Below are 27,283 nucleotides of genomic sequence, written 5' to 3'. Positions count from 1 at the left end.
TGTCAGTAGCAATCATCTCAATAACGTCGACTATGGTTGGAAACATGATAATTATGTTAATTAAACAACTATAGTGAGAGCCCCAACGTATATCACCAAAAGACTGAAGTGTAATTTCTTGATTGAGACCTCATCCGCTTTATATTTCACTAATACTAAGTGATTCAAGAATTTTCAATATTTGATTCTCTCGAATAAGATCACGCCATTTAGCTGATCACTCAACAATATTCACCAAATTGTGTACTGCAGTAAAGAAAGTTTCAAACTTTGGATGTTTCTATGCCACAGCTACAAGAATAAGTTGTAGTTGATGAGCAAAGCAATGAATGTAATGAGCACTTGGGTTTTCTTCCAAAAAAAAGTGCTTTGAGGCCATTATACTCACATTGCATGTTACTAGCTCCATTATATCATTGACCTCTCAAATTAGATATGTTTAAGCTATGTATTGAGAATAATTGATCAATTACAGCCTTAAGTGAGGCAACTGTAGTACTTGAAACATGAATGATACCAATAAAATGTTCCAATACACCCCCATTCTTCACATAACGAACGACAACTAACTTTTGCTCCTTCACTGAAATGTTTTGAGATTCATAAACTAGAATTGAGAAGAAACTATCACGAACATATTTGATAATCACATGTAGACATTCAGAAGTAATAGCACTCACGATATCTTTTTGCACTCTTGGTGATGTTAATTTGGAATTCTCGAGTGTATTCGTAAAAGCAACGGCCTTAATCTTAGCATTATGATCACACAACCAATGCAATAGTTCAAAAAAGTTTCCTCAATTGTTTGAATCTTCTAATTCATCATGTCCATGAAATGCTAGTGCTTGTCATAGAAGAAATTTAACACAATCAATAGACGCATTCAATCGAATCCGATAATCTGTTCGAGCTTGATGTGATTGCTTAACGAGATAGGTTCGAATGCTTTGTTTTTTATTCTTGAACACTTCGTATTTGACCCGAGCTTGATTGTGTGCACTACTTGAAACCCCAATGTGTTTTCTAATATATTCTTTCTTTTTCCAATTTGAGAATCCATCTTTAACAAATGAGCCGACACTCGAACTGAAAAGACAGCAATAAAAGCAAAAAACTGCATCTTTTGCTATACTATATTCCATCCAAGTAGAATGCTAATTATACCACGAAACACAAAATTTCCTGTCTTTGTTACCCATTTTTGTGGGTGGAAACACATGATTGCGAGGCTAACAAAATCCCCCGTCTTTGTAACCTACTAAAGCGTAGATTTACGTTTAAAGTATTTGTCCATAACTAATACAAATAAAAAATCGACTACATTAGAAATCCCTAAGTCAATTTCTTCTTCTAAATCATATTCAAACAAAGTTTCAATCTTCCTAAATCAACTCACATATAAATAAGAAAGCCCTAAATTGAAAATACTAAATTAGGAATTAGCTCTATATGAATTACAATAGAATTGAAATCATTAAATAAGGGGAAACACAGCGCTAAAATGGAATTGGAAGAAATTAACTAAAATCAAATGAAAATGGCAGTTGTGACACACGAGACGAAGACGGTAGTGCCGTAGTGGAGTAGGAAAGAAAATGGTGTACCATGTACGCTCTGAAATGGTAGCCACCGTTGGTCTATGGCCGACTTATCGTGAGAGGAGGAGAGAGAGAGTGAGAGAGAGAGGCATTAGGATTAGTGAGAGACGAAGAAGGTAGTGCCGTGTCATAGTAAAGTGGGAAAGAAAATGGTGTATCGTGTATGCTGAATGTTGGGCACTGTCGATCCATCGTCGGCTTGCTGTGTGAATGGAAGGAGACTGGAGAGAAAAGGACAAAGGCATTAGGCGCTGCGTGCGGGAGTGAGAGAGAGAGAGAGAGAGGTCTACTGCGAGCTATTTCCCTTGCTGCCTGTTTTTAATTAACTTATAATATATTAATTATAAAAAAAAAATCCCCAAAAACTAGGGAGTCAAGTGACCCCATAGGACCCCCCGGTCCGTCCCTATATAATTCATTGATTCATAAGAAAGATGAAACATGATCAATAAAGAATTGGAGAAAGTCTTAAAGTTTCATTACGCCTTTTATAAATAGGCTTCAAATCGTTGCCAACGTGGCAATCAACTAAGCAAGTCAACATGGACCATGCTCCATGTCACCTTGCACCGTAGAAATGCCAAGGTGAAATAGTCCACTTTTACATCTGTGGATTAGATCGAGGTCCTGAAGTAATACTCCTTAAAAGGATATACGCAAAAATTAAGATGTTGAGGTTGCGCCTTTTTTTTCAATAGTATCAACATTATTCTATAATGAATGTGTACTTCTTCAAAAGCAATAGTAATCAAGATTGTAATTTTTCATGAAATATACAATGTTTTTTTTTAGAATATTTTCTATATTTTGTGTTTCTTTAGGAACAATAATAATATATATTTTAGAATATTGAGATTTATTAAGTTAACATGATATGTGCATATTTTATGCTTCTCTGGATCTACAACATAATATTTTTATAATTAAAGTTTGTTATCTTCATAATAGAACTGAATATTTTTCTTATATATAATTTAATATAAAATTGTGTTTCTTGCGAAGCAATAGCTGATTTTTTTTCTAAAAATACTGACTTGAATAAAATTTATTTTTTAGGACCAATAAAATATTGTTCTAGAATATTGATATGTATAAAAATTTTATTGCTTTAGAATTAACAAAATAATATTCATTTTGAATATCTTTGAATTTGATCTGTGTTTCTTTAGGAACATCAACACCATATTTATCTAGAATATTGATATGATATTTAAATTCTTCAAGAACATAAATATTATTAAATGTTATTATAAATCACAATACACATGCTATACATTATGTGAAATATAGTATTATTAAAAAAAAAAACTTAATAAATTTACTCGTAATATATAGAGCATAAATAAATTGAAATAATTTTCAGATTTTTACAAATCTATAGAACTTCAGAAAGTCTATAAATTTTGTAGTCCAACTTTTGTAAGATTCAATTCAAGCTTTCCACCTAGTGGAAACTTCAATGGGTTAGGTTTTTAAAAAGATTGTATTTCAGAAATCATATTTAAGGTTTACTTATCCATAAATCAACAGATAATTCAACTATTAACTTTAATAATATTATTATAAAATTAACTAATCTACCCATCCTCACCTCCATCCATCCCCAAGCCCTAATTTATTTTACATTTGCAAGTTATAGAGTTGTTCAACGGTGATTGATAGGGTAGACCCCAGGAGGTAGACCTTCTTCTTCACCACCACTTTTGTCATCAACTTTAGCTTTGTCAGATGAAAATTTTTGTTTGGTGGTTGTGGAGTGATGATGGACTGAAACCCAAGCAATAGCCCATCTTTTTCCTCTTCAATTTTTTTTTTTTTTTTGCACATTTTGTAGCTTGTTTCCTGTTTTCAATGTGTTGTAGTTGGGTTTATTGTGAGTTTTAAGTTGAAAATAGATCCAAACTTTATAAGCATCGCTATTCTCTAATTGCACTTGAGTTTACGCTGAGTAAATGTAACAATTACTAGGCTTATTGTGAGTTTTAAGCTGAAAATGGATCCGAACTTTATAAGCATCGCTGTTCTCAAATTGCACTTGAGTTTACGCTGAGTAAATGTATCAATTATTAGGTTCATAAGCATGCAAAGCATCGTGCACCGCTGCAATTTGAGTGATAGTTTTGTGGTGATTTTGCAATGATTTTGTGGGGATTTTTTAGGTGGTTCTCTTGTGGTCTTTGAGGTGATTTTTTTGTGTGATGGTGGTGGTGGTAGTGTTGCCGACGATGATCACATGTTCATAGAATGTATGTCAAATGCTATGTTGATATACGGTGGTGTTAATGATGTCGTAGGTCACATGTACTAGATCACAGTTTATTATATATAGATCATAGATAAATGTTCACATATTACAAATCAAACAAAACTGTTCACAGATCATGTTTGCAAGTCACATGTCACACTCAATAGGTCACAAGTCATATTATATAGGTCACATATTAATGTCAACATGTCTCAGATCAAAATTAATTGGTCACAGATCGTATGTCACCTGTCCTTGTGCATTGATAATTAGTCACAGATTTAAGTTCACGGATCATAGTTCATATGTTATAGGTAACAATATATAGGTCATATGTCATATTGTATAGGTAACATATCAATGTTTACATGCCACATATCAAATTGTGCATTATTTACAAATAAATGTTTAGATGTTACAGATCAAATAGAACTAGTCACAAATCATGTTTATATGTCACATGTCACACTTCATAAGTGGTCACCAATCAATTTCAACAAGTCATAGATCATATGTCACACGTCTTTTTGCATTGATAATAGGTCACATATTCAAGCTCAAATGTCACAATTCATATGTTACAGGTCACATGTCATATTCTCGATCAGAGTTTGTAATCGTTGCCTTCAAAAATTTTAATACATAGTTTGTGAGCTCAAGTGTCCAATCTGTTTCAATTAACCAGATTTCATCTAACAATCTCTCTTCATGTTTCAATCTTGTTCTTGCTTATATGATCAAACTTCATATTGTGCCATGTTAACTTCCCCTGTTTCCCAACACTTCCATCCACCCACCGTCAATAATTCAACACAAAAAACAATTTTTGCTTTTCTAAAAACAAGGGTAATATTGTCTTAACCCAAAGTTTTCCTTCATCTTCATCTCCTCTATGTGCGAACAAAGGAGATGTTGCTGTTTCTCCTTCAAACAAACTGAACCCATTTTCTTCCATTTGTTTGTGCATTCTCTTTACCTTCATCTGCTAGCCTACCATACATAGCTGGCCCTGTTTTTGCACAAGTAAAAAACTTTCAGTTTAAGTGGCTCAACAACAGACAATCGGTGGTGTTGAAAATTGTTTACCTAGTAAGGAACAGAGGAAGAAGAGTGATGTTGGTATAGTAGCAAGAAATTTTTTATCACACAGCAATCCCCGTTCAACAGTAGCAAAGCTTGAAGAAAAAAGCGTAATGTATAGGCCCTGCGTTCACAGGGCCTGTACAGGCCCCCTCACATGCTGTGTGAGGGGGTGGGGGTGGGGGATTATTTCAAAAAAAAATTACCCACCCCCTTGTATTCAGTCTGGCTTGTACAGGCCCTGTGTCGAAGCTTGAATTCCCTGCAATTCGTTCCCAAGTTCCTGGTTTTAATCCACAAACAGAAGCCTCATTTTCATCACATAATGAGCCAATACATTTCCAGCCTTGTCGTTGTGCATCAGTAAATATAGTGACCAAAGTGTTGCGAAAATCAAAATCCAAGCCAATGACACCAAAAATACACGAACCAGTTGTGAAAATCCAAATAATCCTTTGGCTGCACTTCAACAGGGTTGTAATATATTTGGCTCAAAATAGGTACGGACAGTTTGCACTTTTTTTTTTTTTTTTTTACCAAGGTATGGATACTTTAAGCAACTTAGTTTTAATGGTATGGATGTTTTACGTAAAGTATATTCAAAGGTAGGATTGTTACACGTAAAACATATTAATAAGTAGGGATGATTATCACAAGTTCAATTTTATGCTAAAAAAGAAAGAACAAGTCAAGTTCATCTTCTTCATTCATATGTGATGGGCCACTTACTATTGAAATCTAATGGGTTATTTACAGCATCACATTTGCTGTTGCTCTTCTCATTTTCCTTAATAAGCACAAAATGGAGATGAACATCTCCCGTTTATTGACCACATATTCAATCTCTTCAACTACCGTTTCAAATTTTATGAGTAATCCAACATTATAGCAGCCATTGTTCTTCTCAACGCGAAATACAATGTTCTTTGTGTTATTTTTTATATATTTAATTAATGGACTAATTTTATAAACTATTTTTTTTTTATCATTGTTACTTTTGAACAATTAACTTTGAAGGCGAGAAGAGACAACAATGGAAATTTGGGTAAGACTATATTACACTTGGTTTTTGAGAAAAAAAAAATCAATTTTTTCTTTTTTATTTTTTGAGTCAAGGGTGCATTTCACGGTGGCTAAATGGAATGACCTTTTCCACAGTGAAAGATGAAAAGTGGACTGAAATTGCTAAAAAAATGAAAACATTTTGTACAAAAACATTAAAATGTGGGGGGTGTTGTTTTGTGCAAATTAGCCGATGTTAAGCTCCCATTTGGCCCCCATTTTTCAAAAATGAAAATGGGGTGGAATAATTTTTTTTGAAAAATGAGTGGTTGAAAAAGAAAGAAAATTTTTCGATTTATGGAAAATTGTATGATTGAAAATATGAGAGAAAAATGAAAGTGTCAATTGTTCTGATAATCATTGAACTTTGGTCCATATCTTTGATTGGTCACTAAAGTTTAAAATATCGAGTTTTGGTCACTGAACTTAGATCAATGTCTTTGATTGCTCACTGAACTTAGGTCAATGTTTTAGATTGCTCGCTGAAATTTAAGATATCGAGTTTCGGCCACTGAACTTTGGAATATACCGTACGTTACTCACTGTCATAATTGTTGAATTTTGAAAAATATCGAATTTACAGTAAATAATGTACAACATTTTTCAAAATTCAATTAGTAATGTACAATATTTTTCAAAGTTTAGTGAGTAATGTATAATATTTTTCAAAGGTCAGTGGCTAAAATTCGTCATTTTAAATTTCAATTAGCAATTGAAGATATGAATCGAAGTTCAATAATCAAAATTCGATATTTTAAATTTTAGTGATCAATTAAAAATATGAGCATAAGTTTAGTGATCATTAGAACAATTAACTCAAAATGAAATGTAATTTAATAGGCCAAACGGGGGTAAGAGTAAGATCCAGGTGTAAAATGGTCATTCACTTGTTGCCTCAGTCGTCTTTTCCTTGTTCGAAGCTGTTGTAAATGGTCACACACTGAATTCTCTCTGTTTCCCTCAGAAATTCCTATAAATCCAGTACGTGAAGAGGGAATTCAACGAAGAAATTCGGGAAAAAATGAAAAAAGATAAGGAATTGGTAATGGAAAACCCTAGTAGAAATGAGGAAGAAGAAGATGATGATTATGATAATCAAAGAGCAGCAGCTTTCCCATCCTCCACTCGCAACGCTTCCTCCAAGTACGATTTCGTTAAGGTGCGAATTAGTGGTAATTTGTTACCCTTTTCGGTTATACCATAATTAAGTGTTAATTTAATTATTCCTGCACGAAATTTTGGTTTAGTAGAATTGTGTTTTTGTAATTTTTACAGGTGAAGGTGTGGTTGGGTGATAATGCCGATCACTATTACGTGCTATCCAGATTTTTGCTTAGTAGAATGTTAACTGTCACTAAGGTTCACGTTCTTTTAATTCTTCGCTATTTCAAAATTTTTACCATTTTTAGTGATTGATTTTGTTGTCATGGTTTTGAAAGTTTAATTTTTTATATCTTCATTACAGATTCCGAATCACGTGGCTATTAAGATTGCTCTTGAACTTAAAAAGTTGCTTATTGACAATAGCCTTCTTGATGTGTATGTTCTAACATCTCATTCTCAGCTTTTGAACTTGCAATTTTGTTTGCTATTGTTAGAAATTCTTTTGTGCTTTTTGGCAGCTCACAATCCGATTTAGAAGCCAATTTATTTAAGGTAAACTGCTTGTAGTGTTCTCGGATTTAAATTTTTCCTGTTATTTTTCGCAGTAGGTAGGCTGTATTCTTTGATTTATTTATTATTTTTTTTTTTGTGAAACGATAAGTAAAATCCTTCGAATGGTTTCCCCTTAATTGGAAGATGAAATATATGGTCAAGATTCAAGTCATTTGTAGTGTTTTAAGCAATATTGATCCTTGAATCAGAATCCAATATTAACTGTGATTGACATGTTTACTAGGATCCAAATATTTCATTATCTTGACCCACAGCACTCTCGCATGAACCTGTATTTCTTTCTTGTTTAACTACAAATCCATATGCTAATATGATTCAAGTAGCACATGATATGCAGTTACATTATTCACAGATACGTGTTTATGAAGTTCAACATGTGATTTTTTTTATTCAATTATCTGACAACCGTACTTATTGTTGTTGACAAAAAATGACGACCCCAGAAACCATTTGAAGGGAACTTATGGCATCCATCTTAACAATGGACAATCAATGAATATTCACCAAAATAAAAGAAAGTTGAAATTCCTATCTGTGTCCTCTGAGTCTCATGGTACACTCCACAAATTGAAGGCTCAGCCTTAGTCTATTGGTGGAAATTTTTCCTTCTTCTTCACCCCACCACTTATCTTTGATGGATTTTTGAATTTTGTGTGGAAAAACTGCAAAATTTTCATTGCATTGTGTAGCTTATGGAGCGGCGAGGTTATGGGGAAGAATATATAAACCGCTACAAAATGATGACAAGGTGAGTCTTTTTGCATTTTTCAAATTCAATATCACAATTAATGCTTGATCTGATACACTATTTTTTTTTTTTTTTTTTGAAATAAATCTTTTCTTCATCTTTAGATTTCATCATCAAAGGGTGCCTTTGGTTATACTCGTTTGTGGTACTGCATGTGTGGGAAAATCTACAATTGCTACTCAGCTTGCTCAACGGCTAAACTTGCCAAATGTTTTGCAGGCAAGCCTCTTTTATATATCCCTTGTTTAGCTTTTTACTTGTATCTCTCTCGGGTACTCACCGATCAGCACTAATCTTATGCTTTTAGATCTAGTTCAGTTATGTACCAATGCTTGACTTTGCTGATACAAACTATTGATGCTGCAGACTGGCATGGTGTATGAACTCCTACGCACAGCAACAGAGTAGGTGATCCATAACTGTTTTTAGTGCATTGTTGTTTTTCCAATGTCTGACATACTTATCGCAAATTTGGATTACACACTAACAAATTATAATTTGGCATTTTACGGACCTGCTTTTATCATACATCATGCTTAATTTATAAGCCTGGCACACTGAGGTGCTGCCTTGTTCTATGGGCGTGTCTCTCTCAAATTAAGGAGCATAGAATTGCCACGTATCTTTGTCTTGACATTTGGTAGGATTGACTGGTTTTAAGGTTTTTTTCCTTTTCCTTTGTGCTTGTCCCTTTTCCCAACTGGATTCGTTACCAGGAGAGATCTCATACTCTAAAATTTGGATTCGTTATCAGGAGAGATCTCACATTCTAATATTATACTAGTGTAAATTGTTAAAGAAGCTTATGCAATATCAGAATGCTCATGCACCTGTTATTTCATCTCAGTGCACCATTAGCATCTTCCCCTGTGTGGGCTAGAGATTTCAGCTCTTCTGAGGAACTAATTACTGAGTTTTGTAGAGAATGTTGGATTGTTCGTAAAGGTAATGCAATAGCTCTACTTCTATTGATCTAAAGCATTTTCAGGACTATAATATATGTGAGAAAGAACATTCCCATGTAGGTTTGGCTGGTGATCTAAAGAAAGCAATGAAAGATGGGAAGCCAATTATAATTGAGGTATAGATCTTTATGCTAAATTACATTGTGGCTCCTTTCTTAACATACTGGCAATGGCTCTGTGTTTCTTATTCTAAATATTTCCCTTATCTGTACCAAAAATACAATAACCTAATTATATTTTTGAGAACCATACATATGAAATAATTGAATCAGCTTATGTAAATGGAAAACAAAGAAGAATATGGGCGTATACTGATTTCTAACAGACACTCATGTAAACTTGTATTTCTGTGGCTCGTGATGTAAAATGATCGTAGATTAATGAATAATATTAAACGAAGGGAAAAGCGATGGGTTTGTAGGACAACATTGTATATATAACAAGGAGTTGTGAAATTTGTTTTCATATGAAAGTTAAGCCAACCTGACAACCGCCTTTTTTTTCCCCCTTTTTATTGTAATATACCGATAACGAGGAAGCAGGATTTGAACAATGCCAGAATTTAAGGCTGTTTGCTGTATGAACGCTATATTTCCTTTTCATTATGTCAGGAAATTAGAATTCCGAATTTGTCATCACAATAGCTTTTTGATTTCTTTTGAAATGTGTATTCTTGGCAAGCAGGGCGGGCCCAATGAGTTTCATTTTATAGACAGGTTCTTTCCTATTGATTTTGTGATATTAAAGTTATTGTAAGTAACAAGTTTATCGGTGTCTCTAGAAGCTTCCCTTAAATGACATTCCCAATAAAACAAGGAGTTTTGATAACACGACTTTAATTTTCAGGATCAGTTTATGACATTGGGGTTTTGTTTTTTAATTAGTTTTTAGGCCTGGAACCAGCAGAGTTTTTGAGACTTCGATGACAATTCTTCAGCTAATTTTGGTATGCTGGAATGGCCTAGAATGGAAAAGCCACTCAACGTATAATGCTATTCTACCTAGAATAAGCTGGAATATTGTTATCCATTTCACTTTTTGACTAGGTAGCAGTATGCCAGCATCATATGACATGAATTTTAGTGACACAAATGAGGAAGAAAAATGCTGGAAACATTCTGGATGCTATCACATTTAACTTTTTGGAACTGGTGATGAACACCATGAATTTGTGACCTCACCCTTGCGCTGATTCATGTTGTTTGTTCTGCAATGACAGGGAATGCATTTGGATCCAAGTATCTACTTAATGGATGATGAAAATAAATTATCAACAGCCTTGCCAACAATAGATAAAGAGAAGTCTTTGGAGAATGATATAAATGGAAGGGAAGTTGAGAATGATTCGAGTACCGAATATGGTAATCAAGCCAAGAATGATTCCAGTCATCAGGAAGGGAGATCAGGGGAAATGGTATCTGCCGTAGATGGAGTTGCCGATGATCTGAAATCTTTGGATATAGGTAGCTGTCTACTTGATAATAAGGGTGAAAACTTTTGGTCTTTTCTGTGCTAAACACTGTTGTTTATTTCTGGCATAAGGCTGTTATGCATTATGTTTTCTTTACAGGAACTTTGATGGCGGGATAAATCTTTGTTTCTAACTTTTTACTAGGATTACAGGTGAAACTGTTAAAGATTCTGAAGCAGACAAGGCTCCTTCAGTTAAAAGAGAAAAGTCTGGTCCTGAACCCATAATAGTTCCAATAATCCTAAAGATGGCCGACTTTGATCATAAGGTGTGTTAAAACTTGCCTGCTTTCTGTTTTTAAAGTAAGGCTTAAGAACCTACAATTCAAGCCTTATTTTCTTCCTTAGATTTTGCCCTAATAAATTTATTGCTTTTGCACAGGCATTGCTAGAGGAATGGATATCTACTCGTAGCTGTGAAAAATATCCAATTAAGGTTTCAGTAATTACCAAGCTAGTGTACTTGCTTCAAATTTAATTCAATTGCAGGCTCCAAATGTCTTTGGATGAGGAGATTTTATTTCTGTTCCTTATTTTACTTTTATCAGTATTTTAATTAGAGATTGAAGTATGATTAATAAATTCATCACTTTGCTACTATTTTAAAATAAATCTGTTATCAGCAAGGTATTAGAGTAAGCAAAAATCCTAAGGTTAAATCTCACATGTACCCCTATATGAAAAACTTCCATGTATTGAGTGACATGTTGAAAATCAAAATAAAAATAAGTAAATTCATCCCCTCTTTTTGGGTAAAACTTTTAGAGGCTGTGGTAGTTCTACAATGTCTATGCACCTGTTATCTGTATGGTTTCTTATCTTTGACAATTGTACTTCTGATCTTTTTTCCAGGACAAAGATAAGCTAATAAGCAACTTAAAAACGATCCAAGATTATCTCTGTTCATTTAAGTCACAGGTATGATCAATTACACCTTTCATGAGCCATCAAATGGTGAAATAGAACTTTCAAGTGTGCAACGTATTTGAGGATGTAAAGTGGTTTGTTAATTATATGCTGTACGGAATTAGTAAGGGACTCTCTGGGAGGCCTTTTTTTTTTTTGGTGGGGGTTGGGGCTGTGAAAGTTTCTTATTGTAGAAAAGATCTGTCAGATGACAATTACCAGATTGATTCTCTGACACTGTTCATCATGGTTGCCTGAGGTAACCATTATTTTCTTTACTCGGAACACAAAAAGATTAGAACTTGATGTGAACAGCAAACTCCGGCTCACTATATCTCCCTGTCCCTTTTGTTCTTTATGTTAGTCCTGTTGATTTTGTCAAAGTAAATTCAATCGGATTGTAAATGTCTATTTTAGATTCAGATTATGCTTGTATAATTTTGCCATCACTGTCTCTACTCAAGAGGAAATCTGAAATTTTTTTCGAAGAATTAAAATAAAGATCTTGGAGGAGTTTCTTGGATTGTTGAGCAAATCATTTATTAGGCGAGTTGCATTATGGGGAAAACATGCATTATTTCTTTAATGCTCATTGTGTTTCACAATGTGAGCAGGGTTTAACAGTTATCAACATATCTGCAACAACCTTCCCCCAAACACTGGATTGGCTGCACAATTATCTTCTTCAGGTAATCTTTATTCTTAAAAATTTGAGGTAAGCTGAACCTGCCTAGCCTTCCTGTTATGTTTTGTTTAATTATCCATAGATTTCACTTATTCTACATTAATCTGGAAGTCTGCTTATTAATTTACACATTGGAATGTCATATATTCTTCTGCTGGAAAAATCATTTTACTATCAATAAACGGGGAGAGAGGAGAGGGAAGGGTTGATAGAATTGTTAAGTGTTTGAGTGCTTTACCCTCTTAGCCAAGATATATGAATATCCTGTATTAAGAAATGTCATCTCATACTGTTAATTCTAAATGGTTTGTTTTCTATGTTCAGTGTATTGAGCAGGGTACATCGTCCGTTTCTAGTGGGAATCATGGGCAGATGGTGGGAAATTAGATTGCATTGATGAATTTAAGGTATGCTTTTTTTCTTTTTTCTTTTTTCTTTTTTCTTTTACTTGGAACCTATTGACTTTTGCAAAATTCTGCCTTTTATATGCATTATTGCACGTATCCATCTAATCAAGTTTGAAATCTAGTAATTGAACAAGCTCCAGTAGGTTTGACATGTTCTATCACAATGGATTGAACCTAACTGTTGAATAACCCAGTTTTAGATGATGAAATTGTCCCACAAAACTTGAATAACTTAAGCTTTTTGCTGGTATAGTTCACGTATGTGGAATTACATATGCTATTTATAGATGCGAATCCTTTGTCGGGGAAGGACAAATGTCGTGTGGCTCTACTAGAATGCCTGGCAACAACTAAGGATAAATTAAGGGAATGATGCCATATGGCAGTTGAAACTTTTCTTGCATAGATGTGACGATACTGAATAGAGTAGCATGTAGCCGAAATAAGGATTTATGTAGTCCGACTCGAACTAATGATTCATTGCAACATTCTCATTCAGAAGGAACTAGGCACTCCAATCACTGAGTTGTCCCTGTCCAATTGTACACCCACCGTTTTCACCTGTTATTCTAATTATGATCTTATGCATTTTCTCTCCAGAAGAGCTTGCATCACTATTTGGCATATGTGGCTGAGAACAGGATACTGGTGAGTTGGTAAGTTTACCAGATCAAGCTCTGCCTGTTGGAGATCCAAGACTTAGCTTGAATAAACAAAGTACATAGTAACCGGAGATTACCTTCATTGGATTCCGACCCCTCCGCCCACAACTCTTATTGTAAGCTCATGTATTGGTTGTAATTGCAGATTGCATTCTCTAAAGATGTGGCCCATCTGAACATATTGATAGTGTAAGTTATAAAAAACAGGAAAAACCACCCATATAGAAGGGTTTTCAATCTTTAAGGCTTTCATATGCTATGATAAATAAATCTGAATTCCAAATTGTTCTAAGTTTTAATGCTCCAAGTGTATGTCTATGATCTTTGGTCAATTTAGAAATCATCTGTGTCGAATTGGTTTAGAGTGCATGTTGGTGTGATTTTATCAAAGTTTTTAGTATACTGTTTTGCATACTAATGCGCGCTGTTGATCCCTTTTGTCTCTGTTACATCTGTTGAACATATATTCAATGCAAAAGCAATGAAACTGAAGGAAAGAAAGTTAACAAGAATCGTGGCACCGAATAATTAAAATTCAATTCCATGAGCAATGCCCTTTGATGAATCAGCGCTGGTTGAGCGGGGAAAATGCATCCAATCCTATAGAATGCTAGATTCTTGAAACTCCTCAACAAGTGTAGAACTGATGGAGTAGGAGGTATTCATCAATCCGCCTTGAGAGGTTCCGATGCCAGGACGTTAGCCTCAGACACCAGACCTATGTGTGGGAATTTTACGTCAATTCCCTTTATTTCTATTTACCCACGAGATCTTTTGTTGTTCAGAAGAATATAAGCAAATAGGAAAAATAAAGAATATAACGCATAAATTAAACAGACCATTAAAACTTTTCACAATATGAAAAATAGTTACAGTCATATAGAATTTCATTCACTAACCCAATTTCCAAGTATTACAAAGAAAAATAAATTCGAATTTTACCACATCTACTTTTCTACCCTTTGGACGAAAAGTTCAAGATGTTAGGTTTGCAATATTTTTCTCTCGAAACAACTCTCTAGTTATGCCCAAAATAGTGAAATACATCCACTATTTATAGGATCATTAATCAAGTAGTAGAGTTTAATTTAAATTCAGACAAAACTCTTTTAACTCAACAAGGATTCTTTCATATGCAAGACTCCAAAATCGACTGTAAATTAGAGATCAAATTCTACAAAGATTCTGCTCTTAACTTTAATTAAAAGTCTTCCATATAATAACTACTTTTTACTATTTGTAATAGAAGTCCTCCATCTTTTTACTTTTGAGGCAATTATCCAACAATCTCCATCTTGCCCAAAACGAGTCAAAATCTTGTCACCTCATCTACAATTTTTAATCACAATACTTGGAAAAAATAAGTAAGCATTTGACACATTTTAACGATCCCATACTCCACCATATGAATATAACCACTTAGAATTATATGCGAACTCCGAGCATTTTATCGGCTACATATCAAAACAACCCTGCTAATAATTATGATGCGACTCTCCCAATGACTTTCCCAGAGAGCTCATTAGCCATCGATATCACAACACCACCACATACATACACACCTTGCATCAAATGCCAGTCAATGCTATGTGCAGATATGTTGACCCATGCCAGTAAGAACACATCCTCTATCATGGCAACTGACAGCATGCCATGAGGATGTTCCATCTTACTTTGAAGCACTACATCCGTGCCTTCCTCCGACAAGAGAGACGCATTATTCGACCCCAAGCAGTTAGCCGACCTTGCTCCATCTTTTGAACAATTTCTCTTCACATAGCCATTCTGAGCGCAGTTCCAACAAGTTACTTTTTTTGTCATGGAGTTGCCTCTTCTTTCCTTTTTTAGTCACAAGCACCGCATTGTCAGATGGAGTATTCTGTCCCCCTTATTTTCTTTCTTCTGAGATCAAGTTGCTTGTCATTTCTGCGAAACTCACAGTTTCTTTCCCATACATCAAGATTGGCTTGATATGTTTATCGGTAGATGGAAGAGACCAGATTAGCCTACTGCCTTATCCTCATCATCTATCTTCACTCCAATAGACTCCAATTTTGAAACAATCTCGTTGATAATACTCAGATGGTCTGAGATTTTCGTACCTGCCTCCATGCGCAATGAATGAAATCGCTCCTTCAAGTACAACCGATTTGAGAACTCTTTTTTTGATATAGTTCTTCTAGCTTCTCCTATAGTTCCTTTGCAACAGATATTCCATGAATATTTGCAGGAACGTTTTTAACCAGACAAAGAATTATCATGTTTGCAGTCTTCAAATCCAATTCTTTTCAATCCTCATCGCTCACACTGGATTCAGCTTTCTTGTCAGAACTCTTAGTTGGTTTTCCTTTCAAAGTCTTGTGCAATCTAGTTTGAATTAATAAATCCCTAACTTATACTTACCACAAGTCAAAATTGATTCTTTCGTCAAATTTCTCTACGTCATATTTCAACGATGACATTTTTTTCTGTTGCTCCAATACTCCGAATCACCTGACACTCTAATATCACTTGTTGGGAATTTTACGCAAATTCCCTTTATTTCTATTTACCCGCAAAATTTTTTGTTTTTCAAAAAAATATTAGCAAATAAGAAAAATAAAGAATATAACGCACAAATTAAACGGACCGTTAAAGCTTTTCACTATATGAAAAATTGTTACATCATATAGAATTTCACCACACTTACTTTTCTACCCTTTGTACGAAAAGTCTCAAGATGTTAGACTCGCAGTATTTTTCTCTCAGATAAACTCTTTGGCCACACTCAAAATAATTAAATACATCCATTATTTGTAGGATCAATATCCAAGTAGTAGAGTTTAATTTAAACTTAAATAAGATTCTTTTAACTCAACGAGGATTCCTTCATGTGCAGGATTCCAAATCGGCTGTAAATTGGAGACCAAATTCTGCAATGATTATGTTCTCAATTTTAATTAGAAGCCTTCCATATAATAACTACCTTTTATTATTTGCAGTAGAAGTCCTCCAACTTTTGACTTTTGAGGCAATTACCCAACACTATGGCCAACGGTCCAGTTGCCGACATGGAACCAACGCCCTGAATCAGTAGCAGTATATACTCTGTACACCAATGTAAATACCATCACGCTTTCCAACAGTTGTTACTCTTAATAGAACGCAACCCATGAGTCAATGATAGAGCCAAAGGTTTGACAGCTGGTTCCATCAGAATTTTTTTGGCCATTTATTGTATGGTTGCTCAGGTGACTGTGTGCACTGGCATTGATCCATTCTAACTCACTCAAATTTTTGGATTTGTCATTGATCTGAGAAATTCAATAGAAAATAGCCATTGGAATGCTTGTACGGCCCCCAATAGCCATTCCAAATGCTACTACGGGATTTGCATGGCCACTGGAGAGATTAGAAGCAATATGCACTGCTATTTATAATGCAAATGCATTTGTAACTGCAATAGCGACAAGACTGGATGAATCTGATGCTGCATCGGGCATCATTTTCCCTGTAATTTGATGACTTGCCAAGAAATACAAACAATGAATCATACCAAGGCCAAACAACAACAAATTAAGCCCTATTAACAATAGGTTTGGGATCGATTGCATAATCATGTCAAGGAAAAAAAAAAGAAGGAAAGAGGTGAAGTGCAATATTCTCTTAAAATGCTACAAAAGAACTCATTGAGAATCAGAAAGCAAAATTGTTAGATTAAATAATTCTTTCTAAATTCTGGATAATTTTAAACTCAAATTTGCATTCAAAGGTTGCAAATGCCAAGATTCATTAAAATTTTGGTACAACATATCATAAACATGGGAGAGCATAGACAAATCAAATTAAATTATAAATAGATAGAAATAAGTATTAAATAAGTGATTAATACTTTTAAGTCGTTCAAAATGTGTGGATAAAAAATGACTTGAGTATTTATAAACATTGTTGACCACCGAACTCCAATCTCATGAGAAACCGTCTCAGGCCCCGCCTCAAGCAGATGTGAGTTCGGCTAAGACCCCCAGATCGGATTTGTCGTCATAATTTCAGGAAACATCATGATTACCCCTTGTCACATCAACCTCTCAAATCAACCCATTCGTCAGGAGTGACGTCACCACCGCCCATGGCCACCAATACCTAGCTCGGAATCTTTAAGTTGCTTGAGGGTCATATTTACCTGAGAAATACATTGACCCATGGCCACCGGCCTCATCGACCAATCATAGGAGAATTCGGTGACCCGAGTTTCGAGCTCGATACTGTAACTGATTTGATTGATTTGATGTAATTTCAGCTGAACACATGTATAAATAGTAGAGAAATTGTAACCCCAAAGACAGGGGAATTCATATACAAAACCATTACACGATTACATTTTCTCAATTGATTTATGACCCATTAGCAATAACTCGCCCTTTTTCTTAAAGTTGGCTCAAGATCAATCTTACAAATTTTGACGTCAACAGTTTGGTGCTAGAGAAAGGGCCCAATTGTGAAACATAGCCCCGTTCCCCCTTAAAATTGAAGAGCCATGAGCCATAGTTTCAGTTTTATAAATCCATCTCATACCCACCCTCACGAAACTAATACTCCGCCAAGTTCTCCAAGACGACAAGACCAACAAACGACCGCTATGATGGAACCCTAGAAAAATTAACAAATATAGTGAGACGATTGGAACGGAGTCAAGCCCACTTGTCCCCATCAGATACTGAGGTGGAATCCCCTGCAAGGACAAGGGCAAGACATCCCTCCACCAGGAGGACTCTCCACTTTTCAAAAGGAGAATTCTCAAGAAGTCGAACTGACGAAGTAAGGAGTAAGGATCCCGTGGCAAGGAGGACTGGCAGTGTGTTCGACAGGTTGGAGACCCAGCACTCGCTAACCCTACACAAGGACAAGCTGAATCCGATCTTAAACGTCTTTTGGAACAGGCAGAACCTTAACTGAGCGCACTGAAAAGATGTATTGCTGACTTGGAGGCAAAAAACAGAGGCGGCATTGAAGACTACCTCACAAAGCGACATTCCTTCTTTGCAGAGAATGTCTTTATGGAACCATTATCTGAAAAATTGAAAATTCCCCAGATGATCTCATACGAAGGAAACGGGGATCCCCTCAGCCACCTTGACAAGTACACCTCGTGGATGGAACTGCAGGGAGCAAGCGATGCCATCATGTGTCGGGCTTTTCCCCTGACCCTAGGAGACAAAGCACAGAGATGGTTCAGGAGACTGCATTAGAGGTTGATGAAGAATTGGAACGACCGGTCATAGCATTCTTGGCCTAGTTCATGGGCTCCAAATCCAGAACCATGCCCAAGGAGCGGCTAGTAAGTATCAAGCAAGGAAAAAGTGAATCCCACAAAAGCTATCTAAGCAGATTCAATAAACAACATGGAAAAAATATCCAATCACGCCGCACTCATGGTCGTACTGGTTGGACTGAGGCCAATAACAAGATTCTGGTGGTCGATACACGAGGACGGCCCAAGAACTTATCACGAGTTCTTGAGCCGAGCTGAGAAATACGTAAGTGTTGAAGAAGCAACCTCTGACCAAGAGGAAACCAGATGTGATCCCGACCTCAGCAATATGGTAAAAGAGAAAAAACTTAATAACAGCCCCCAGTTCAAAAGATAGAAGGATAGAAGAGAAAGAGATCGTCCTAAGGCTCAGCCATACAAGTTTCGAGAGTACCACCCACTCAAAGCTTCCTTGGAAGAGGTATTCATACAAACTGGTGAGAAAGAGGCATTTCGCAGGCCGGTAGCCCCGAAGAACAGGTAGGTAGGACACCAACAAGGATGATACTGTCAATATCACAAGATGCCAGGTCATGACATTAACAGCTATCAAGAATTGAAGGAGGAAATTGAGTCCTTAATTCGCAAAGGTCGATTACGAGAATTCGTTGTCAAACCAAAAGAAGCAAACCAACCTCAACCGCAACTGCCTTTGCAGCAGGGTCCACCCGCACAAGCTCAGCAGGCGGTTCCTAATCGCAATCCATCCCCATGCCGAAATCAAATTGGGTTGGAGGAAACCTGTACGTTGAAAGATCCAAACGGGTGAGACGAAGACAAGCCCAAAATGCACGGACCATGTCAAACTATGGGGAGCAGACCCCATAGATCAGTGTAGACCCTAAATGATTCTGGTTCATGGAGGAAGATTTCCAAAGAATCCTCCAAGATCAAAGTGACGCCCTAGTGATCACCATGCCAGTTGCCGGGGTAAAAGTCCACCGAACATTAGTAGATAATGGAAGTTCGGTCAACATACTATACTCACGAACTTTGAGTCAGTTGGAAATATCGGAACGCTATCTTCAACCATACTCAAGGAAACTGCAGAGGTTCTCTGGAGATCCTATCGAAGCCCGAGGTCAGATAGTCCTTGTTGTAGAACTGGCGAAGCTCCTTGCCAAAGAAAGATTCTGGCAGATTTCGTGGTAGCCGATTTGCCATCCAACTATAACGCGATATTGGGACGACCCATGTTACAAGAGTTGAAAGCTGCCACGTCAATTTATCATTACTATATGAAGTTTCACACCCCTTACGGGATTGAAATAGTCCGAGGACATCAGGCTGGGGCTAGAGCGTGCAATATCGACCTGCCTAAACCACAGGTCAACATGCTAAAGGGCAAGGGAAACACATAAGCTGGGGAAGCCAGACTGAAGAGGCCAATCATTGTGGATCTCTCTGAGATCGGCATAACAAAGAAGCATCTCCAAAAAGCCACGAATGGCCAATTATCCTTTGACGAAAAAGAGGTAGACCCACATCCTTACCCCGGAGTTCTGGTAATCTCATTACCTGTAGTAGGAGTAACCGTCCCAAAAGTCTTGGTGGACATAAGGAGTGCTCTCAACATTTTCTTCAGCAACACTCTCAAATGGATGGGCATACCTGCCAACTTCCTTAGACCATACTCAAACATGGTCCTTGGATTAAGTGGAGCTTTGACAACGGCCAATGGATTAATCAAACTCAAAATCGAGTCTGGATCGACGTCCCGTCAAGTTAAGACAAACTCCGAATTCGTGGTGTTCGACACTCCATCGCCTTATGACACTGTCATGGGATAGCCCCTGATATTCAGCTTAAGAGTAGCAGTGTCCCTATACCACTATTCAATTTAATTCCCCCCTCCCACCCCAAGGTGTAGGCGATGTCAAAGGAAATAGGGAACTCGTCGAAAAGTATCAACTGAAAGCCTACGTCTGCGATCAACACACCCTCCCAGGAGTGTATATGGCTCACTTATGGGAACCTGAGCTCAGTTCACTAGACCTAGGTATCAAAATCGAAGGAGGAGAACCCGTGGAAGAGCTAGAGGAAGTTCAAGTTTTTGCCAATGACCCTCAAGAGAACTTAAAATGGAGCGCGAGTTAAGCCTTTATCCAAAGTGAAATTGTGAATTTTCTCAGACAGAACCTCGATGTCTTCGCCTGGAACCATGGAGGCATGGGAGGGATAGACCCCAACATTGCGTGTCACAAATTGCAAGTGGATTCCTCAATTCGATCGAAGCAACAAAGACGACAACCTCTAAATCTTGAAAGATATGAAGTGCTCAACAAGGAGGTGCAAAAACTATTGCACAACGGTTTCCTTCGAGAGGTAAAATATCCCAAGTGGGTTACAAATTCGATTCTTGTGAAAAAACACAATTGAGATTGGAGGGTATGTATAGATTTCACCGACCTCAACAAAGCATGTCCTAAAGATAGCTTTCCCCTACCAAGAATAGATCAAATGGTGGATGCCACTGCGGGGCATGAGCTACTCATCTTCATGGATGCGTACTCCAGATACAATCAGATACCGATGTATGGACCAGATCAGGAACATACCTCGTTTGTTACTGATCGAGGTCTCTACTACTACAGGGTAATGCCATTTGGTCTCAAAAACACTAGGGTACTTATTAACGACTTGTGAATTCCATGTTCTCCCAACAGATCGAAAAAACTATAGAAGTATATGTTGATGACATGTTGGTCAAAAGCACCAAAGCCAAAGATCATTGTCGGCACCTGGCCGAGATGTTCGATATTTTGAGAAAGTACGGAATGAAGCTAAACCCTAGAAAATGTGCCTTTGGGTCAATTCTAGAAAATTCCTAGGATACATTGTAAACAATCGAGGAATCAAGGCAAATCCTGAAAAAATACGAGCTGTTATCCAAATGAAGGCCCCACCCAAACCCAGAGGGGTGCAAAATTTGACAGGGAGGATCGTTGTCCTCAACCGGTTTGTCTCTAAATCTACGGACCGATGCAAACCCTTCTTCAACATACTGCGAGGAGGAAAGAAGTTTGAATGGACCAAAGAATGTCAAGAAGCCTTTAAAGAGTTAAAGAAACAGCTAGCTCAACCCCACTACTCTCAAAGTCTAAGGTACGCAACGCCCTTAAGCTATATCTATCTGTTTCAGAACATGCCATCAGTGCCGTCCTAACCCAGGAAAAGAACGACTTCCAACACCCAGTCTATTACGTGAGCAAGGCGCTCCACGAAGTCGAGCTACAATACTCGCCCGTAGAAAAACTGTCTTTCGCCTTGCTGATGGCAACCTGAAAATTGAGGTCGTATTTGTTGGAACACCTGATCGAAGTCCTCACCAACTCTCCACTAAGATAAACATTGGGCAGTAGAGCTCGGACAATTCGACATAAGGTACACGCCTCGTTCCTCCATCAAAGGGCAAGTGCTCGCCGACTTCGTCTCCGAGTTCTGTAACGTGCCTACCGATGTGTAAAGCCCCCAAAATTCGCGTATACTAGAATTTATTTACTTTCATACTATATTTTTAAATTTGGAAAGTTAGGGGACTAAAATGATAAATACAATAAATTCAATTTTAATTTGGTTAAATATTTAAATATAGATAGAGTAATGATAAATATATCAATATTGTACTCGTTGGATAGCTCGTAATTAATTATGTATAGAAAAAGTCGATTAAGATAAATAAACTCCAAGATATTTCAGTTTTAAAAAGGTAGATGAAAACTAGTTTTACAATTTAATTTTAACCTTTGATGAAAATGCACCTGCCACGCGTCATGTGTATGGAGTGTTTCATTTTTATTTGAATTGGTAGGGAGTTGTTAGTGCACGTGTATCTTAAGATATAGATAGGTAGTTTTATTTTAAAATAATTTATTTGCCTAGGTTGTTGGGAGATGATAGTGATAGGTTATCATGTGTTGATTAGATAGGGAAGAAATAGTGATTGTATAGAATTGAGACTCTTTATGGGGAAAAACACGTTTCGTTGAAAGACTTTTAGGCCTATTAAAATTCAATATTCTCTTTCACTTTTAGACACTCATATACAGTGATAGCAGCAACAAATACTAAAAAATAAGTTTGGAATGTGAATTTGGAGTTTGTCTTCTGAAAAACTGATTTATTACGAGGTAGGATATTGAGGTGCAGTGTTTTTCTATCCTGTTTAAATATTTTTTTCATGTTGACGAATTTTATACTCATGAAAGTTAAATTTATGATGTGATATGCTATGACATGAATGATATGGTCATTATGAATGATATGATATAATATGATATGAGCTCTCATCGGATTTAAAGATATGAGACGGTATGATTTTTTGATACATGTTTTAAAATTTTTATACGGGATCGCACCATTAATTTCATATCCTACTGAGTATTTTCATGTACTCACCCTTTTTCCTACTCCTCACAGATTAGAATGAGTCATTGGTTGGCAGGCGATGCGGTGGAGTTGTGATGCCAGAAATTATGGAGTTCAAAATAAATAAATTATAAGTAACATGACTATGAAATTTTATTTATTTATTTTTAGCGTTATTTTAGTTTTATCTTTATGTTAAATTTGCAATTTAATGTTTGGGACATGGTTCAGTTAATTATGTTTTCCATAGGCTTTATTTATTTTATAGATAGAACTAGAAAGATTTTTATATAGAATGTTTGACATAATTTATTTAATTATGAAATAGAGGTTTTAGTAACGGTTTTAAATCTTTAAATTTTGGGTCGTTACACGATGAACCACCAAAAGAGACTCCTTGGGAACTTTATGTTTATGGTTCATCTACCGGAGAATGATTTGGGCTGGCGTTGTATTAATCATCCCAGAACAACACATATTTTGTGAAGCCCTACCTTTTGACTTCAAAACTTCAAATAATGAGGTCGAGTACGAAGCTCTCATTGTCGGAATAAGGATGGCCTTAGGGTTGGGAATTCCCAACCTAATCATACACAGCGACTCCCAACTAGTCGTAAATCAGATCAACGGCGTATATCATGTGAAAGAAGAAAGAATGGAAAATTACCTAAGGGTCGCAAGGAAAGAGCTCGAAAGCTTCTACGCTGTCCAAGTTTAGCAAATTCCCTGATCTCAGAATGGCCACGCTGATGCCTTGGCTCGGCTAGCCACTAGCGAGGAGATTGAAGAATTTGATAGCATTCCCATGAGAAAAATATCACTGCTGGCCACTGAATTAGCCAAAGTAGCTTTCATGATGATAAGCCCCAAACCAACCTAGTAGGATGAGATCATCACACACCTGAAGATCAGGAAATGCCCCAAAAACTTAGTAAATGCGAGAAAGCTCCGAATCATGTCGGCCAGAAACACACTCATTGATAATGTCCTCTACAAGGGGTGATACTCTACACCCTTACTGATGTGTTTAAACGAAGAGGAAGCACAACACGCCTTGCGGACGTTCACAAAGGAGTATATGGAAATCATTTCGATGGATAATCCTTAGCCCACAAGATCCTACGTCAAGGATACTTCTGGCTAGCTATAAGACGTGACGTCATCGAGTTTGTCAAAAGATGTGACAAGTGCCTCACCTCCATCATAAACACTCCGCCATGTGAACTGAACCCGGTGACAGCACCTTGGCCCTTTCCAAAATTGGGGGTCGACCTGATTGGACCTATGCCCACTAGAAAGGGAGGCGTGAAATTCACAATCGTTGCAGTAGATTACTTCACCAAATGGGCTGAGGCAGAGCCACTTGCCAAGATTACCGGACAAGAAACAACTGACTTTCTGTGGAAATCAATCATCTGTAGGTTCGACATACCTCACTCCATCGTCACGAACTATGGAAAACAGTTCGACAATGCCCATCTTTTAGACTTTTGTGAAGACTTCGGCATCAAGAAACATTTCTCAACACCGAACCACCCGCAGCAAATGGCCAAGTTGACGCTATTAACAAAATCATTGGCCACACATTGAAAGCAAAACTTGATGTATTTAAAGGGGGATGTGCCGAAGAACTCCCTAGTATGCTTTGGTCATATCACACCACTACGAGGACTAGCACGGGAGAAATCCCGTTCTTACTGGCTTTCGGTGTAGAGGTTGTAATCCCACTAGAGGTTGACATTCCCTCGTTTCGCATAACTGCTTATGACGAAGAAGAGAATCATATGGCTCTTCACGCAGAACTCGACCTTATTGAAGAAAAAAGAAACAACGCTAAACTCAAAAACGCCGTTTACAAACAACGGAATGCCAATTACTACAATTAGAAAGTATGAAAAAGAGAATTTGAAGTAGGATCCCTAGTCTTACGGAAGGTATTCCTCACTACGAGGGAGGCTGGCAGCTGATGCCTGGGACCAAACTGGGAGGGTCCCTATCTGGTAACAAGATCCTACCAAAAGGAGCGTGTGAACTGGAAGACTTGGGGGTAGACCTTTACCCCACCCTTGGACCGTCGAGTACCTTAGGCAGTATTATCAGTGAACATGGAGAATCTACGACATGTAAACCCGCCTGTAATGTCAATCATATCAATAAAAGGGACTCCTTATCTTGAGCATTTTATTCGGCATTTGGTCAAAATTCTCAAAAGTCCTGCCACATGTGCAGGTCGAGCAAAGGTCGTAAGTGCTATGACACTTAGTGAAATTTTCTCCTTAAGAATTCTCAAAAGTCCTGCCACATGTGCAAGTCGAGCTAAGGTTGTAAGTGCTACGACACTTAGACGAAACTACCATTGACAAATATACTGAAGACACCGCTATACAAGCAGGTCGATCTAAAAGCATAAGTACTGTAGCCCTTCTAAAATTACGAAGTAAGGTTAAGAATATTGCAAAAATAAGGTACATCCAAAGTACTAAGTCAAAATGCAGTCATTACAAAACATCAGTAAAACAAGATTTTTAGTTCATTACATTAAAAGAGAAGGAGGGAGCATTCAAAGAAAACCTAAGAAATGGGGGCCTGGCTAGAAGGAGGAGGGCCCTCACGAGCAGCAGCAGCATCTTCAACAGCAAGGGAAATCCGAACTCCTGCCTCTTCAGTCAATCTTTGGATTTCTTTCTTCTGCTCCTCCACTGCCTCCTCGAGGAACGCCACATCAAACCTAGGTCTTTCGCTGTAGATGTGTTTGACGACCTCCTCCAAAGCCACAACATAGGCGTCTTGCACCAAGGAGTCGAATTCAGAGGACGACCCCCAAAGTTCTACCGCCCTGATAGACTTGGCCTCAGCGTCTTCTACCCTTTTAATCGCCATACTCACCCTTTCGTTCACCTCTCGTACCTTTCTCACCGCCTCCTCAGCAAGGGCTCACTCATATTCAAACTTCTTGTTCTCCACTTCAGCCCTTTGACTAGCCTCCTTCGCTTGGGCCCTCAGTACTCTGATCTCCTCCCTCAACCTCTCTTCTAGGTTGAGCTTGAAGTTCAGTTCGGCTCCCATCTTGTCCAGCCTGTCTTCATAGTCTCTTTCCTTCACTGTAAACTACGCCATCTCCCTCTCCATGCCTTGATATAAGCCCAGTGCTTGATCCTTGGCCTCCATTAACTTGTCAAGCTCAGCTTCAGCTGTTCTAAAGCCAGAAGAATCAGTGAGAGATATTATAGAAACTGATGCTCTTCCAAAGTATGCCGGCTTAAAGAAAATACCTTGTCAGTCACTGCTATCATATACAACACAGATCGATGGCTATGAAGCTGAGCAGTAACAATTGCCTCCCCAAGTGGCATCTCGTTCAAAAAACTCTGCTGCCTATCATTCCAACTCCTGGTCAGGAGATTGGCAGAGTCACACAGTGGAGGGGCAAGGGCAGCCGTTGTTTCCCTAGAAGGGGATGGAGCCCAGAGAAAGTCTAGTAGTATCTCAGGCTGGTGGCCCACCAAGCCATCCTCGGCCTTTGCAAATTAGGGCACCTCTCCTGAGGTCGACTAGAGCTACTTGTAGCAGCGGGAGGAACAAAAACACGCATCACTGGAGTTGGTGATGGCAGGGAAGAGAATACTAAAGTTGGACTGGGCGGATCCGTAGAGATCAGCTCAAGGACCCAGGTCGCAACCGGCGTAGAAGTTCGGTTTCTCTTCAAATGAGGGACCTCCTCTTCGGTCTCCTAAGATCGATTCTCGAGCCCATCTAAAACCTCGGTTCGCTTTCCTTTAGCCGTCCTACTGCTTTAGCTGCTTTAAATCCCAACATTTCTTGGTGAAAAACTAAAAATACGTGCATAAAATATTCAGTATTTTCATATAATTTCAGTAAGGGAATAAAGCATTTTAATTCTTACTAGGGCTAGCTTGAGCTGATACAGAAGGCTGTGCTGAAGTCTGACTTCAGGAGACGGTCTGAATCAAACCCACCCTGAATAAGTTTAAATCAGAGATCACGTGTTTACAAGACCTTTGTCTTTTTGGAAGGGCCCTTATAGCCTCAGCTCGTCTCTGAGTATCTTTGGTTAAGGCCGCCTTCTTGTAATCTGCAAAACAAAACAAATGCAATC

At 37.5% G+C, this 27,283-nt stretch overlaps 2 protein-coding genes across 5 annotated transcripts; one reads left to right on the top strand and one right to left on the bottom strand.

Moving 5' to 3' along the window:
• Positions 1–413: 413 nt before the first annotated feature.
• Positions 414–1,202, bottom strand: LOC111405784. The gene is made up of 3 exons (XM_023034823.1): positions 1,168–1,202; positions 870–1,089; positions 414–752 (listed from the first exon to the last, which is right to left on the bottom strand). Exons 1-3 carry the CDS (start codon positions 1,200–1,202, stop codon positions 414–416), a joined length of 594 nt encoding a protein of 197 aa, XP_022890591.1.
• Positions 1,203–6,851: 5,649 nt separating this feature from the next.
• Positions 6,852–13,870, top strand: LOC111397023. Of its 4 annotated transcripts, none has more exons than XM_023023714.1 (16): positions 6,852–7,147; positions 7,264–7,347; positions 7,454–7,527; positions 7,611–7,644; positions 8,355–8,413; positions 8,518–8,632; positions 8,780–8,817; positions 9,261–9,358; positions 9,439–9,494; positions 10,598–10,841; positions 11,002–11,117; positions 11,231–11,284; positions 11,701–11,766; positions 12,369–12,443; positions 12,764–12,846; positions 13,450–13,870. In XM_023023714.1, exons 1-15 carry the CDS (start codon positions 7,010–7,012, stop codon positions 12,824–12,826), a joined length of 1,314 nt encoding a protein of 437 aa, XP_022879482.1. In that variant the 5' UTR covers positions 6,852–7,009; the 3' UTR covers positions 12,827–12,846; positions 13,450–13,870. The 4 variants fall into 4 exon arrangements, with proteins under 4 accessions (XP_022879482.1, XP_022879474.1, XP_022879464.1 ...); XM_023023706.1 differs by having other exon boundaries at positions 13,447–13,870; XM_023023696.1 differs by having other exon boundaries at positions 10,598–10,865.
• The last annotated feature ends 13,413 nt before the right edge of the window (positions 13,871–27,283 follow it).

The sequence above is a fragment of the Olea europaea genome, chromosome 1 (genome assembly GCF_002742605.1).
Source record: "Olea europaea var. sylvestris chromosome 1, O_europaea_v1, whole genome shotgun sequence".
NCBI lineage: Eukaryota > Viridiplantae > Streptophyta > Magnoliopsida > Lamiales > Oleaceae > Olea > Olea europaea.
Note: the sequence above shows the minus strand (reverse complement) of the source record. Positions and strands in the feature narration are given on the sequence as shown.

Coding starts and splice junctions, on each gene's coding strand:
- LOC111405784 (XM_023034823.1), bottom strand. CDS start 1,202: ATGGGTAACAAAGACAGGAAATTTTGTGTTTCGTG. Junction 1,090..1,167: donor AGGAAATTTTGTGTTTCGTG/GTATAATTAGCA, acceptor CTGTCTTTTCAG/TTCGAGTGTCGGCTCATTTG. Junction 753..869: donor TGAATGCGTCTATTGATTGT/GTTAAATTTCTT, acceptor CATAATGCTAAG/ATTAAGGCCGTTGCTTTTAC.
- LOC111397023 (XM_023023696.1), top strand. CDS start 7,010: ATGAAAAAAGATAAGGAATTGGTAATGGAAAACCCTAGTAGAAATGAG. Junction 8,633..8,779: donor ACTTGCCAAATGTTTTGCAG/GCAAGCCTCTTT, acceptor TTGATGCTGCAG/ACTGGCATGGTGTATGAACT. Junction 9,359..9,438: donor ATGTTGGATTGTTCGTAAAG/GTAATGCAATAG, acceptor ATTCCCATGTAG/GTTTGGCTGGTGATCTAAAG.